The 16,288-nt window shown below is 47.9% G+C and overlaps 1 protein-coding gene across 9 annotated transcripts in view; it reads left to right on the forward strand.

The window, feature by feature from the left end:
- The window catches only part of LOC113958410 (excitatory amino acid transporter 4-like), a 36,203-nt gene extending 22,030 nt beyond the window's left edge, over positions 1 to 14,173 (forward strand). For 5 of the 9 annotated variants that reach the window (XM_027666634.1, XM_027666632.1, XM_027666631.1 and 2 more), the window contains 8 exons: positions 1,121 to 1,258; positions 2,057 to 2,261; positions 3,110 to 3,152; positions 3,692 to 4,032; positions 6,237 to 6,470; positions 7,492 to 7,686; positions 8,121 to 8,255; positions 9,298 to 9,496. In XM_027666634.1, the coding sequence (XP_027522435.1) occupies positions 1,121 to 1,258; positions 2,057 to 2,261; positions 3,110 to 3,152; positions 3,692 to 4,032; positions 6,237 to 6,470; positions 7,492 to 7,686; positions 8,121 to 8,255; positions 9,298 to 9,496 (1,490 nt within the window). Of the gene's footprint in view, positions 1 to 1,120; positions 1,259 to 2,056; positions 2,262 to 3,109; positions 3,153 to 3,691; positions 4,070 to 4,235; positions 4,337 to 6,236; positions 6,471 to 7,491; positions 7,687 to 8,120; positions 8,256 to 9,297; positions 9,704 to 11,779; positions 11,808 to 12,477 lie in introns of those variants that run through there. The other 4 variants (XM_027666637.1, XM_027666630.1, XM_027666636.1 and 1 more) reach the window with 4 other exon arrangements.
- Positions 14,174 to 16,288: the final 2,115 nt, after the last annotated feature.

Raw genomic sequence — 16,288 nt, forward strand, 5'->3', positions numbered from 1 at the left:
ACCCCTCATTCATCCCATCTTCACCACCATCAGAGCACAAAGGGTACATAGTTACCTAATTTCTGACCTATTCTGTGGTTTAGGCCCAGATATGCTGTTCTGTCAACTGTCTAGGCCTTGCCTTGACAAAAGACTAAACATTTCTATTGTATTCAGAAGTAGGATTGATATGGGGAGCATAGAATGGGGTAAGAGGGTTAAGGAATGTATAAACAAGGGTGCTACAGGGAAAGGGATAGGGACAAGGGACAAGGGATGCTGCTTTTAGAGTCTACCTATAAAACTTACAAGGCTTACCAATATTAGAAAAATAAAAAAACCATTAGGGGCTTAAAGCATCAATTCTACAAAGGTTTTGTTTTATTGTAGCGATTTGGGTGGGGAGGGGAAGTTGATGAGCTGGCAGCTCAAAGTGCTGCCCACATCAGCACAAGGCGAGTGCCTTTGTGTGCAAGAACAACAGACCCTGCAGAGGGTGTGTGTGCAGGAGGGAGTCCTTGTTGATCCTTTCTGGCTGCAGTGTAGGAACAGTCAACAACAGAAAGGGTTTGATGATCCAGCTCAACCAAACCTTATAAAAGTCATCCAGGTTTCTTCAGAGGCATCTTGTGAGTGCAGCTGCAGGCACAAGGGATCTTCAGATTCATCCCTTTAGCCTGACAGGACCAGAACTGATGCAAGGGGCCGTGATACAATGCACAGCAAATCTGCTCAGCAGATAGCAGGATGTCCCTAGCTTTTGATCCAGGCTATATGTCTCCAACTCACTGGCTGAACTCAGCTTTAAGAGGTGAATGGACAAAGACTCTGAACTGTGTAGTCACAGTTTAGCATTTTGTGTTCATGAGTTTCCTGGGAACAGACCTCAGAAGAGGAACAGAGAAGGAATAAGGAGACCTGTGGTTTAGCACAAGGCTCCTGTGCACATAAATATGTCAGAGGGAGAGAGAGCATACAGTAAAAACTGGATCATAGCCTTTTAGAAAATGAGCATTTGTTCCTTTGGGGAGAGGGGGAGCTGAAAGGAGATGAGAAAGAGAAAAGCCACGCTGTAGGACTGAGGGACAGACCACTGGATCACATTGTCCCATTTCCATTCTCATCCCCTGCTGATCCACAGGGATTATCCTGGCCTTCTCCCTCCGGCCCTACCAGCTGACCTATCGCCAGATCAAGTATTTCTCCTTCCCTGGCGAGCTGTTGATGCGTATGCTCCAGATGTTGGTTCTTCCTCTTATTGTCTCCAGCTTGATTACAGGTGAGAAGTGCTTTCTGCTCCTTTCAGCCCAGGCAATGGTCAGCAAAGACAGATGGCAGCTGTTGTTGGAGTGCCCCTTTGTGCCCCAGCTGGAGGTGCTTGGATTAGCTTGGCTAACCATAGTGAACATGACCCACATTCATCTCCCTGCTGGCTCAGGAGTAGGGCAGAGGAGCAGAAGGCCTTGTGCTTTCTCAGAAGACTGGGGAGAACACAATGCAGTGGTTCCAATGCCCAGCGCTTGAGCAGTAAGAAGGATTTCATCCCACGTAACCTTGAATGTCAAGTTTGTTGCCCAAGTCAGCTTCAGGTTTCCTCCAGCCTAGAGAAGGTTAATTTGTGTCAGTCCAAAAGGACTGAGGTTGATCACCAGCTGGAGGGCTTGTTTCACCCAGATCCTCACTGAAGACATGCCAGACAGCCAAGCTTTCAGACAGCAGGAGGGACTGAAAGGCATAACACCTCCTGAAACATCCCACCATTAGGGACTGAAAGGCCCAATGTACTGGGAGGGGATTATTTCCCTCCTGAGAGCTTTTGAAGAAAATTGCTACACTCCCAAATGCAGCCTAAGACCCACCAGTGTTATGCTCCTTCACGACCACAAGCCACATCCTCCTGTATCCACATCACCCTGGAACTCCAAAATCTGCCCCTTGTGTGCTATGCTTCCTAGAGACCCTAGCTCCCTGCCCAACTCATGCATGTGCCTTGCACCCTTTGAATCTTCCTCAGGCTTCCCCCTTCTCTCTAAGACAACAGACTTGCTCACCTTGTCTTCTCTGTGTGACACCCCAGGAATGGCCTCCCTGGATAGCAGAGTCTCAGGGAAGATGGGGATGCGTGCCATTGTCTACTACATGGTGACCACAGTCATAGCAGTCTTCATTGGCATCCTCATGGTGATCATCATCCACCCAGGAAAAGGATCTAAGGACAAGCTCCACCGAGAGGGCAGAATTGAGCAGGTGCAGACCACAGATGCCTTCATGGACTTGGTGAGGTAGGTGAACAGGATGGTCTCGTGTTGAGACTGTATCAGTGAGATTACATTCCTCCATGCGATGTCCTTTTGAAGTGTCACAGCTTTAGGCATACAGTCTTAGGGAAAGAGGTTAATGGTTGAGTCTTGGCCAGCCTACTACTCATAGCTTAGTCTAGTTAACTGGCTTTACCACTCAGAGGTTGAGTGCTTGGCTTGGAGTCCAGCCCTTCTGCTAGAGTCTTAATGCAAGAGGCCAAGGTATGCTCAGCAAAACAAGCAATGAAAACCATCAGTAGCTGCAAGACTTTCAGGAATTCACCCAGCAAAGGCTAGTCCAAATACCCATCTTCAGCGACCAAAGGAAACCAAGGAAATGGTTCCCAAGACATTGTCCCTCCCTCCCTTGCTGTGACCTTACACAGTGAATTGCAAAGCTGTTCCAGCTCAAGTGGTATGGAGACGTGTTTCTGAGGTACAAGATTAACAGAGAGCTCAAATGACAGTTGTAGAGGTGAGGCTGAGAGCAAGGCAGTTTATGAAACATTGTAATATGGTATTGTTTCAAGCTTCAGTTGGGTTTGATGATGCTCTTACAATGTACCTGTGTCCCAGTGTGTAGTCTCTTTCCACATATCTGAATAACCTTCTGGAGTCTGAAAAGATGCAGCAGGAGTCTGACATGATGCAAGAGGTGCTGCATTCAGATCAGCATATTCCTTTCTTCTGTCATCCAGACAGAAAGGGCTTGAGCAGACACTGTGACAATTGTGACCTCAGACACTGCTCCAGGACAAAGAAGTTGGCCAGGAAGCCCATGTTTTCTTCCCAGTTCAGCAATAACTCTTTCCTTGTTTTATCTACTGCAGGAATATGTTCCCACCTAACCTGGTAGAAGCCTGCTTCAAACAGGTATGAAATCTCCCCTGGCCTATCTCTGCACCCTGTGCCCTAGGCATGGTCCTACCCTCTTCTCTGAGGGATGGAATAGCAATTGCTTCCCTGGGTCTGACTGCTGCAGTCATTAGCCTGCAAGATTTTCAAGCTGTATGTAGCTGGGGGCTTCAACTTGCATCCCATCCCACAGAGGTAGGAAGGGTTTGCATGATCTCTGGTAGCAGGCTTGGACTGGCAGTGAAATGGAGCAGATTCCCCCAAGGATTTGTCTCTTCTGTAATGCCAGCGCCCTCAGAAGCAGCACAAAGAGTGATCAGAGAAGCCAAACATCTCAGTCCTAGCAACATGAGATGCTCTAGTGGTGTTTTTTGAACTTTGGCTCCATGAAATTTCTAAACTTTCTGGTGAAAGTCCTACACTGAGGAGCTTGGGAACAGGCAAGGCAAATTTCCCACACAGATCAGCAGCATCTTGCAGTACTCTCCTTACTTTAGGAAGGGATGCAAGGGCCTAGCATGTGTCCTGAGTGCATCTGACAATCTGTGTCTTTTCAGTACAAGACGCAGTACAGCACCAGGGTCTTCACCAGGACCATCCTCCACAGCAGCAATGCCACAGCAGGTGTCACCACCACCCAGATCCCTGAGCCTGAGAACTTCACCAGCATCCTGGAGAACGTCACTCAAGCCCTGGGGACCATCTCCGAGGTGCTGACCTTTGAAGAAGTCATTCCCATCCCGGGCTCAGCCAATGGGGTGAACGCACTGGGGCTGGTAGTGTTCTCCATGTGCTTCGGTTTGATGATCGGCAGCATGAAGCAGAAGGGACGGGCCCTGCGGGAGTTCTTTAACTGCCTCAACGAAGCCATCATGAGGCTGGTGGCCATTATCATCTGGTGAGGAGCACGGCCGGTTGGAGCAGGAGGTCTGCAGGTGCAGTTTCCACTGACACGATGAGAAGTGGGGTAGCTTTAAGGATGCCATGCACAGGAAAAGCAGATGGGCACAGATCTCCTTTGGCTCCATCAGGCTGGAGGGAAAAGTCTGGATGGGATATTTGTTCACATTTCATTTCCTGTTCTTTTTGTTTTTACCTTAGAAATATCAGATACAGCAGGACTTGCTTTTCTTGAGGCTGCTGGAAACATCCTTGGAAGACCAGAGAGCTGGAGTGGAAGATCTCTTAGCCTTACTAACAGGGGTAGGGTGTGAGGCTTTCCCACCAAAAGCTTCCCTTCCAGCTGTGTTCCAGGAGTCTGACTTAGCTATGAATCACAGAAACCTATTGCTACTTTTGTGCTTTCGGGGTGGCAGCTGTATGCAAAGCTCTGAGAGCTGAGCTGGGTTGAGAGGATCAGCTCAAAGTTACTGCCTTTCCGTCTGAGGTCTCCCAGATCCCAATTCCTCTAGAACTCAGCTTGTTCCTTTCTGTGTAAGGCTCCCTGTGACACATGGTCCAGGCAAGCAGGGCATTGCTGAGACAAGTCTTCTCTCGAAGGCAGCATTTTACCAAATCCTGTTATTTTAAGCTCTTTATCCATCTAGGGCTCAAGGTTGTGTTAGGTACTGCAAAACAGGAGGGACACGAGTCTGGCAGAATACATGCACGTGTCTGACAGGGAAGGGATCTGTCAGCCCCACACCCTCTCCCACTTTAGATCACTTTAGATTCCTTGGTCTTACAGTCTTGTATCTCAGAGCAAAATCCTGAGCACAGGGCGACAGGCCTTACACAAAAAGGTACAAAGGGGAAGAACATCCCTGAGCTCATAGCAGAGTGTTGGGAAGCCCCAACCCCCCTGGGATCTTTTACTCCATGTCTGAGCCAGAACTTGAGGCTTTTCCTTAGTAAGAAGAGATAAGAGTTGCCTAAGGGCACAGAAGGGAGAGCATGAGCACAGCAGAACAAGGAGACCTGCACACAACTGCAGAGACCTTCAAGCTCCCCTTAGATGAAGGAAGGCAGGGTGCTGACGTATAGAACATTGCTTACACTTGGGACACTGCCTGTGCACACACAGCAGGTAGTGTCTGGAGAGACCTCCTGACTTATAAAATCCTGCTGGTATGGGAGGCAGGACTGTCAGCTACAGTCCAGCACTCCTTCCTAAAGCCACAGTCTGCAGATCATCTCCCAGGAGCCTGTTTTTCCTGGGGAGATCTGGTCACTGGCTGAAGCCAAGGATGGTGAGAGGAAATGAAATATTCATGAAATCCTTTCCTGAAACTTTTCCAAACCTCCCAGGCTAAGTTGGAGTTTGGCATGTGGACCTCTGAGCCTTGTGCATGAATTGCATGTGAGCTCTTGAGCTGCAGAGGCCCAGCCCTCAGAGGTGTGGCCATGGATCTGGGGTTTTCTCTGGTCCAGTTATTATACTAGTGCCCATGATTTTCTCCATGTCTGTTTTACGACTTCCTTTCTGTGGAGCCTCACTGCTGCTTGTGAGATGCACTGTTATGGAGGGGGAAAAAGCCCTGAAGAATGGAAAGGATAGCAGTGTACTTCAAAATGAGGGTTTTTTATGAGCCATGGTTGCTTTTACAGGTGTTGGCGTGCCAAGTGCTTCTTACACCAGATCTGGAATCCCTATATGTTCCTATTCCCTAAACATGAATATCTGAAGACAGCAAGGCTGATAGCCCAGAGCCTACAGGACACTCTAGCTTTTACTCCCTGATTCCCTGTTTCTCCTGTACTTTTCTGTGCTTCTCAGTGAAAAAAATACTCTCAGCCCAAGATCTGTTAGGAAGGAAAGGGACTCTGAAGGCTTCTCTACATAACGTCCCCTATCAATTCTGCAAGAAGTGTTGTAGAAACAAGTTAGGGAACCCAAAGGGAGGAGGAAAACTCCACCAGTACCCAAGCTGTGCACACGACAGAGTGCTGGAGTCCCCAACTGTGCAACAAGAGCTGTTTTTTGACCATGTGGTGAACAAGTCCCAGCTCTCTCCAGGATTCTAGGGTATCATCAAGTGATTAGGCTCAGTGAGCAAATCTAGTGTGCTGGCTTACTGGGGATTTGTCCAGGCAGCATGTGTTAAAGCTGGTGTGAAAGTGTGGGAGCCGGTTCTAATCACGGGGCTTGTGTTTCTGCCACAGGTATGCTCCAGTTGGGATCATGTTTTTAATTGCTGGCAAAATCCTGGAGATGGATGACCTAGCAGTGATGGGAGGCCAGCTGGGGATGTACACGCTCACTGTCATCGTGGGACTCCTCATCCATGCCATTTGCATTCTGCCCTTGCTCTACTTCATCGTCACCCACCGAAACCCCTGGGTATTCATTGCAGGGCTCCTGCAGGCCCTCATCACAGCCCTGGGCACCTCCTCCAGGTATGACAGCTCTGTAGGAGTAGGGTTGGGGCTGGTGTGGATGCTACGAGTCAGCACTCCATTGCTCTCAGTCAGTACTGTGGTCTCACAGTTCCTAGCACTGGCACTGGAGCAGCCAAGCTCATTTGGGAGTGGAAAGATTCCCACTCTCCTGCTCAGGAGCCCTAATGACACGGACAGCTCTGACCATCAGTGAATGGCCCATGTTCCTCCTTACCAAACATAGGGGTAAGGGCTTTGCTTACAGCACTGAAATGCTGAGCTCAGGACAGATATCAAATCCCGCTGAATCGCAGCATCGCACAGGCACACGCCTCTCACACGCGTGTGCTCGCACACGTTCACAGCTCTCTCTCCCAGGCACACAGACTGTGTGCAGCTGTCATTAAACTGCACAAAGGCATCAACACCAGTCTGTTCAATGGCTCTCACTGCCATGTCACATGGCCAAAGCAAAGGGACTGTAGGTAGCTGTTGTTTCACTAAGTGCCTTGTTTCTTGTCATATTAATTTCCTGGTAAGCATGGAGCAGTCTCTTCCACATATGTTCTCACACCAAAACACCCAGCACTCTTCCTGCTCATGTTCTCTTTGAGGAACAATTCTCTGTTTTCTCTGCAAGGTTTATTCTCACACATGGGTCATTCTTGTCTTATGGATTGAGAGGGGTGAGAAAGGGCTCAAGTTTTTTTTTAAAGCTGGAAAAGGAGTTTTGGTCTTGCAGCTCTGTCCTATGTACTCTGAATCCCCCAGCATCGCCTTCCTTTGGCATTATCAACTCAGGGTTACACAGACTCTGTCCCAGCCCCCTGAGGAAAGCCATGTTTGAGTGTGCAACTGCAGTGTGCATCATATCTGAGGAAGCCTTGCTTAGACTGTTCTTTCTTCTAGCAGCTTCTGGCCTCTGGCTCACATGGCAGGGTGAAAAAGCAGGTGGGTAAGGTCATAAACCAGGCAGAGGCTTAGTCCTTCTTCCAAAGTCAGCATACACAATTCATGTTGTTTTGTAAATTCCTTTCAGCTCAGCTACTCTGCCCATCACCTTCAGGTGCCTGGAACAAAATAATGGTGTGGACAGGCGCATCACGAGGTTTGTGCTGCCTGTGGGAGCCACAATTAACATGGATGGCACTGCTCTGTACGAGGCCCTCGCAGCAATCTTCATTGCACAGGTCAACAACTATGAACTTGACTTCGGGCAAATCATCACAATAAGGTGACTTTTTGGAACTACAGGAAGGGCTTCAGTTTTGTTGGCTTATCTGAAGTGTGATAAGGTTCCTCTTTTGCTCAGAAGATGCAATAAGGAAAAAAAAAAAGCATGGGAAAGAGGGGTTGTACTACAGCTCCAAGTGTCAAAGTGCATATGATTTGGGCACCACATCTTTGAGGCTCCACTTGAGCCCTTCTTGCATGCCCAGGTGTTAGGAAAAGCTGTTGGGTGCAGTCTGTCATGAGAAGGTGCCTGGCAAGGGCAGTCTGACGTGGTGTTGATGTCCCCTGTGTCACCATCCTGCTCAGTGAGCAGGGCAGAATGACTGCCAAGGTGTTTTGTAGGTGTTGAGTTTGAGCTACTTCCTGACATTTCTGCAAATGTGACCACCTCTTTTCTTCCCTTTGCTGATAGCTGTGCTTTCCTGTTCCCTCCAGCATCACTGCCACAGCAGCCAGCATCGGAGCTGCAGGTATTCCCCAGGCAGGACTGGTGACAATGGTTATAGTGCTGACATCAGTGGGGCTGCCTACTGAGGACATCACACTGATCATCGCTGTGGACTGGTTTCTGTAAGTTCTTTGCTCAGCAGCACGCCCTGCTGTGCACTCCTGCCAGTGCTTACAGAGCTCCTCTGTATTCCTAATGTCCCTGCTAAAAGCAGGCTCAGTAACTTGTACCATTAAGCTTAAAACACACCTATATCCATGAGAGCTTTGCACAGTGTCTCCCTCTGCCTGTGTGTTATGACCCGCCACAGAAGGTGAGGGTAACCCAGGTTCTTGTTACTAGATCCCTAGAGGTGGCATTAGAGTGAAATGACACTGAACGATTGGTGTTTATAAATATATACATGTAGGGTTTATTTTAGAACAATTTGGTTGCAATAGAAAGCAAGTATGTAGCTGTTTTGGTTATTATGACTTATTGTAATATAAAAGCATAAAAAAAAAAACCCACTTAGGAAAATGTATAAGGGAAAAGAAAGAGGGAGAAAGAAAGGATAAGAACAGAAAGGTCACCACCCATGGGTCCAGCAATGAGACTTGGGTTTTGCACTTTAGATGTCTGTTGGTTAAAGAGGTTGTCACAGTCTTGATCCACCAGGGGTGGGGGAAGCGCATGAAACACAAAGGTTAATATGCTCAGGTTCAGGTGGGAACGCCCAGGTACCTCTGCAGTGGGGAGTTTTGCACTGTCTGATGTAACACTGTGGATCACGGAGCACTTCGAGGGGGTCTTTGATGGTTTATGACACCTTCTAAGACATTGCAGCTGCCTTTCACATCGGTGGAGTTGAGCCAATTCTGCCCCATCAGAAAGGATGAAAACCTTCAGGCTTATGTGTGAATGTCCTGGTACTTCCCCGGAGGGTTTTCACACCCGAGCCATTATGTCAGGGAGGACATTGCCCCGACAAAAAGCACTACCCCACCTCTCAGGATCTGCTTCTTATTAGCCCAGCTCGTCCCCTCCGAGGGTGGGTGTTCACCCCCTCTGCCCCTAGGTGGTTCCTTTGCACAACTTCAGCAAAGCACCCGCTGCTTTTGAATTGTTTTCATCCCTTAGCTGTTACTATGAAACTGTATTTTGTTTTTCTCTCTGATTTTTCAGGGACCGCCTCAGAACAACCACCAATGTCCTGGGGGATTCTCTGGGGGCTGGAATTGTGGAGCATCTCTCCCGGCATGAGCTGGACGCACAGGACTGCGACCTTGGTAAATCTGGGATAGAGGAGAAAGAACAGCTCTCCCACCTGGTTTGCCCACAGAACGACACCCAAAGGCACCCCAGGAGTGAGACAGCACTGTGAAATCGGGCAGCAGAGCAGACTAATGCTGTAAAAAGCCAAAACTTGAAACAGAAGTCCATAGTGGAGGACAGAGAAAGACCCACTCTACAAGGCACTCACTTTTTTCCCCCTCTGCCACATTGCAGTCTTCCCTTATCCTGTTTCTCCCCTCTTTCTCTCTGGCATTAAAGAGGAGAAAAATTAAACTGCAAAGAAAGTTTTACTCCACAAAAGCCTGATTTAGTCATTCTTACGGGGTCCAAGAGTTAGACCTGAGTAAAGAAGACTCAGTGAAGGAGCTGGAGTAGGACCTGTTTTTGAACTAAGTGGCCAGCTGGGTTGGGAACACCACCACCTGTGGACTGGCACCAAAACGCTGCCATGACTCTGCCCTGCAGGATACAGCTGCAAAGTCTCCACTTGCTTAGTGCCTCCACCCAGGCAATCTCTTAGCATTGACCTCCTTGCTCACAGTCCTGGTATTTGCACAGATATGGAGATGATGCTTTTTGAGAGCTCCTCTGGCAACCCCCCTGGCTGCAGATACTAGAGTCACCCAGGCCCTAAAGGAATGTGGGACCATACAGCAGGGACAGGGTTTACTGTGCTGGCTGGCAGCACCAGTAGGGATCAACAGGCTTCTCATCAATGGAAGATGCTAAAGGATTGCCAAAGAAGCAAACAGTTAAAGAATTTATTATATCCATTATTCAGTCTCTGAAACAGCTCTCCCCTCTACCAAGCTCTGCCAAGACAGTTAACTTCATTTCTCTTTAGCAAACTCTCCTCCCCTTGTGAAACAAGAAGGGCAAATGCAAAGTTTAAGAACAGTTTGCCCACCTGAGCAGCTGAGTGGACAGTCCATGCCAGGAATGACTCCCTGCCACCCCAGATTTGCTCAGAAAACAGTTTCACTCCTCATCACAAGATTCCTAAGGAAATGGTTCCTGTGCTCATCTTTGGCTATTTTCAGAAGTGACTTCCCCTCAGTCACATTGCTCCAGGATGTGTTTTCAAATATTTCTAGCTCAGCTGGTTTGAGCGTGGTGCTAATAACACCAAGGTCTGTGAGCTCAGTTCCCATATGGGTCATTCACTTCAGAGTTGGACTCTACAATCCTTGTGAGTCCCTTCCAACTCAGAATAATCTGAAATCTCTGTCTTTCTATAGCTCCTTGTCTTTTACAGGCAGAGCCAAATCATTTCTCAGCCTTTGCACAAGTTTGCCAGACCCCAAACTTATAAATTCAGGATATATCTTTCAGCTCCTACAAAATGGAGTTCAGCTTCTGTTTAACACACTTGAACATAAGCCCAAATGACATCCAAAACATCTCAGAAGCTAAAGCCAGAAGTAGGGACATGCTTCATCCGTGCTCTCTCCCCCTTCCCTGGCATGGCCAGGAACACAGCTGGTATCTCTCACAACAAACAGGACCACTGGGACTTGCTCCATAATATCCAGGTCCATGAACATCCAGAAGATGAATGTCTAGACACAACCAGGAATATGTTAAGGACCCACAGTGTTGGAGCTGCTGCAGTGTGACTGTCCTGCTTTTGGCACAGCTCAGCTCAGGCACAGCAGTGAGCAGCCTCCTGGCCCACAGCCAAACTGTCCAAACTGGGCAGCCTTCACTTGAGGCCTGCACATTATTCCCAACCCACTGGGTCACTTCCCCTGCCTTTCCACACTGATGCCTTTCATCCCTAGCCATAGCCATACCCTCAGAGGTGCACCTCATGGAATCAAGACCTCAGAGGCATCAGCTGGAGTCAACTTTGCCAACTACAGCCACACACCTGCCCACACTGCCCTCCCCTGTGCTGACAGAGCTTCCTCAAACACATCTCTTGAGATGTTCAAAGCCAGATCCTGAGGCTCTTTTTGATTGTTCAGGCACAGCAGGGTTACATACAGGTGCTGCCACATTCCACATCCCATAGGCAGAGTATCCTATTTTTATGGGCTGGATGATTATTTCAAACCTGAAGGAAATGCACAAATGCATCCCTTCCATGTAAGAGTGTGTGGTGGATTTTGGGGGGGGTCTCAAACCCCCACAGAGTGGTAGCAGAGCAGGGTAACCAGAAGGGTGTGGTAGCTCCATTTAGCAGTGCTGGCTCCAGACCCTAAGGCAGCAGGTTGTTTCTGACTGTGGGAGGCAGGCTGCTTATTTTGACAGGAGATCTACTCTAGCAGGGGGCAAGTGAGCAGGAAAACAAACTACTATCCTCCTCTTTGCAGCATTTTTTTTAATCTTGTATGAATACTTTTATAATGTCTCTTTTTCTTCTTTCTAGACTAAACAGACCCCGTATACCCTTACAGGTAATAATCCTTCATGTTCTTCTTCTCTGCACTTTTTCCTCACTGTTCCACATCTTTCTTGAAGTGGAATGACTAAAATTTGACACAACAATCTAACTAAAGATTTGTTAGTGCTGAGCACTGAGGAAAAAGTATTTCCTGTACATGAAGATTTTGATCTTGGACTCATGTTCCCATCCTTTAACAGCATGCTATGCATTGGCTGATCAGGATAACTGTCCCTGATGCATACATACAGCAAACTCAACTCTGTTCATCTTATCTTAACTCTTAGTGAGGTTACACTCTTGTTTTGATGAGATGGCTGTATCTAAAAACTGGATCTTAATCAAAGAGTTTTAAGATACACTGCATTAGCTTGTATCTACAGTGGGCTAAGATAGCACTACCTTATCATTAACACTGCTCAGCTGACAAGAGTCTAAACCTTCATAAAGAACAGACCTGCTTATAAAACCCAATAAAGGGCTTTATTTTTTAACAACAGCATGATAGCGTTGACTTTACTCCAGTGATAACACACAATAATTCCTACATCCTTTTAAGCAGAACTGCTGCCTATGTAGCAATTTCCCAGCCTGTGTTTGTGCAGTGGGTTGTTATTACCTCAGTAATTTCAATTTGTCCATAATTAACTGCATCTTTGTTTTCCTTCTTGTTTTTTTTTCAGACTATTTGCCCAACTTTTCAAGAAAATTATGAATTCTAATCCTGAAGAGACTTCCTGTATATAAAGGGCAAACTGGAGGATGAATCAGAAGAAAAGCTTGTTGGATTGAACTGTAGCTCAAATGGGAATTAATTTTTGGAAGTCCCATGGCTTGGGTTATACAGACAGTCACACTAGATGATCATAAGGGCCCCTTCTGGCTTTACAATATATGCACGTGCTTTCTGTTTAGAGATACTGCAAAGGGTCCCTCCAGCCTGATCATTTCTAAAAGCTTCCTGGAAGGATCCTAATGATACTTTAATAAAACTCAGCAGGAGTCTAACCTGTTTTCAGTTGCTGTTAGCAGACATGTACACACATCAGACAAGGGGCTCTCCACACCACATTGCACCCACACGTTTGCTGATGTTCCCACAAAGCTGTTGCACATCAAGCCTTGCTGTTTGTGATTTCTGCTTTCAACTCAAGATTAACGGAGCACAAACAAGTAGAAGCCTCATTTTCAAACACTGCAAACCAGTCTTCCATGGGGAATTTCAGAATTCAGTTGATAATTTTTTAGCTTTGGTGTTTGCTCATGTTGTTAACCAGTTTATGATTGGGATTGTCTGTTTACAGTACCTGAATAGCAAAGTACTGTCAGGAATTTGTGTATATGCACATTTTATATATATATATGTGATATATATATGAAAGGAGTGCATGTGTGCAAGCATACATATGCACAGAGTCAATTTTTTTGTTGCTAATCCAAGCAGGAAAGCCAATACTAAACTCTCACTCTGTGTAAAGCTGCATACTTCACCCACCTTGATTTACCCAATTAATCTCATCCTTGAAACAAAAAACAGAGGCTGCTCTACTTCATTCCACAAATGAGTCATCCAAAGCCAGGTTTGCCAGGAAGGAGCTCACTGTGTGCTGATTTTGACTTGTACCTGCTGGTGACGTAACAAGAACTTCTCAATGTATAGAGAAAATTCTCCACTTTGGCTTCCCTGTACACATCCCAAAGACCCCCATCCCCACTGCATCTGTCTTGGCAAGGGGCAGGCTTTCAAACCTCAGTGAAGGACACAAAAGTGTTTGTACTCATTCCAAATCCAGTGTTGACCTTGTATGAACTCAGCCTTCAAAACTGGATAACTGAAAGTATTAAATCATTTTATCCACTGTCTTTTTAAATTACCAGATATTTGAGAGCTTATGCAGTCTTTTCTTTACTGCAGTCCTGCTGCTTCTACCTGGAGAAATTTTCCAAGTTTCTCCTGTTTGCAAACAGATCTCTTCCTAATGATTAGAGATGGGCAAAATTTGGGATGAAACAGAGAGCCATCTCAATGCATACATATGCGAGGAGCTCTTGGATTAGGACACATCTCTTCAAAATTATTTTGAAGAGAGAAAAATCCAGGAAGAATAGAGATTTTCAGTTAGGCCATGTGTCACATTACATCTGTGATACATGCACATTATTCCAGGAGTCAGATCTGTCCCTGACAACTGACCTGAAATTGTATGTCCTTCTGCTGTGCCCAAGGAAGAACTGGAAATGGGTCCTGTACAGTGTGTTCGTGGCATTCAGGCAGTTTGACTCTGTTAATTCCTGAGGGCTTTTTCTTCATGCTGTGAGTTTCAGTGATAATACAGATAGTTTGCATACTTGAAAAATAAAGGGAATTTTTTTCCACAATGCTTTCCCATGATGTTTTTTTCCTATTATTTTTCCTCAGGACCGTGACCTTACAAAGTCAGGAGTGTTACTTTTAGCATCATCTCCACGTGCTTATGTCATGGGTCAAATACTACTCTCAGATTTTGACAAGGCCTTTCCCTAAAGCTTTTCCTTTGATGCCATCTTTGGCATATATCCATAAACTGGCAAGGCTGCACGAGGCTTGCTTCATGTGCAGCACACAGCACATAACTCCAACTGGAAAATCTACACCAACAAAAAGGTTATGTGGAAAAGGTCTCTGAGGCATAAGCAATAATGGGTTTACATTACTCACTAAAATGTTGCATTAATGGCATGGTATCTACACAAAGTGAAAGCTGCTAGCACAGGCTGCTCACGACTTTGTCTGGTTGGATTTTGAACATCTCTGAGGATGTAGGTTCCACGCCCTCTCTGGGCAACCTGTTCCAGCATTCAATCACCCCCACAGTAAAAAAAGCTCTTCTTTGTTAAAATAGAATTTATCTTTCGATTTGTGCCCATTGCCCATTGTCCTCTCACCAAATACCACCTTGAGACAAGTCTCAAGGGTCCTTTGAATCTTTAAATTCAGAATCATAGAATCAGCTGGGTTGGAAGGGACCTCCGAGATCATCAAGTCCAACCCTTGATCCAACCCCGCTGTGGTTCCCAGCCCATGGCACTGATGCCACATCCAGTCCGTTCTTAAAAACCTCCAGGGATGGAGAATCCACCCCTTCCCTGGGCAGCCCATTCCAATGGCTGAGCACCCTCTCTGCAAAGAAATTCTTCCCAATCTCCAACCTAACCCTCCCCTGGCACAGCTTCAGACCGAGCCCTCTTGTCTTGCTGATGGTTGCCTGGGAGAAGAGACCAACCCCCCCCTGGCTCCCCCCTCCTGTCAGGGAGTTGCAGAGAGTGAGGAGGTCTCCCCTGAGCCTCCTCTTCTCCAGGCTGAACAGCCCCAGCTCCCTCAGCCTCTCCTCACAGCACTTGTGCTCCAGTCCCTTCCCCAGCCTCGTTGCTCTCCTCTGGACCTGCTCCAGCCCCTCAATGTCCTTCCTGAGCTGAGGGCCCAGAACTGGACACAGCACTCCAGGGGTGGCCTCACCAGTGCTGAGTCCAGGGGTAGAATCACTTCTTGGACCTGTTGGCCACACTGTTCCTGATCCAGGCCAGGATCCATTGGCCTTCTTGGCCACCTGGGCACACTCTGGCTCCTGTTCAGCTTCTTGTCAATCCAAACTCCCAGGTCCCTCTCTGTCTGGCTGCTCTCCAGCCACTCTGTCCCAGCCTGTAGCACTGCATGGGGTTGTTGTGGCCAAAGATTTCATTTAATCTTTCAACATGATGGAAAAACGGGCTACCTCATGAAGTTCAGCAAAGAGAAATGCCAAGTCCTGCTCCATGAGGAGGAATAACCCCGTGCACCAACTCGTGCTGGGGCTGAGCTGCTGGAGAGCAGCTCTGTGGGGAAGGACCTGAGGGTTCTGGCAGGTGCTGAGTTAAACCCGAGCCATTGCTGTGCCCCTGCCCTTCCTGGCCTGTCAGGGCAGGGGTGGGATCCTCCCCTCAGCACTGGGGAGGCCACAGCCCGTGTGCTGTGTCCTGGTGTGGGCTCCCCACCGCGAGAGACACGGACACACCAGAGAGAGTCCAGGGAGGGACTGCAGAGATGATGGAGAGAATGGGGCACCTCCCCTGAGGAAAGGCTGGGAGACCTGGGGGGATTTTGTCAATGTAGATCAGCACCTGAAGGGGAGGGGTGAAGATGGAGCCAGGCTCTTCTCAGTAGTGCCCGGGGACAGGACAAGAGGCAATGGGCACAAACTGAAAGGAGGCTCCCCCTGAACATCAGGAAACACTTTTTTACCGAGAGGGTGTTGGAGCACTGGCACAGGGTGAGCAGAGAGGTGATGGAGACTCCATCCTTGCAGGTATTCGGGAGCGGTCCGGGCAGCCGGCTGCAGGGGACCGCGGAGGAGAAGGAAGGCTGGGGCAGTGGCCGAACCCACCTCACGCCGGCCGCGCCCCGCTTCAGGCACCCACCGGGCCGGGGCCGGGGCTCGAACCTGCGACCCTGGGGAGGGCTCGGACGTGCGCGCGGCC

Source organism: Corapipo altera, unplaced genomic scaffold, assembly GCF_003945725.1.
Source record: "Corapipo altera isolate COAL_440 unplaced genomic scaffold, ASM394572v1 193, whole genome shotgun sequence".
Lineage (NCBI taxonomy): Eukaryota > Metazoa > Chordata > Aves > Passeriformes > Pipridae > Corapipo > Corapipo altera.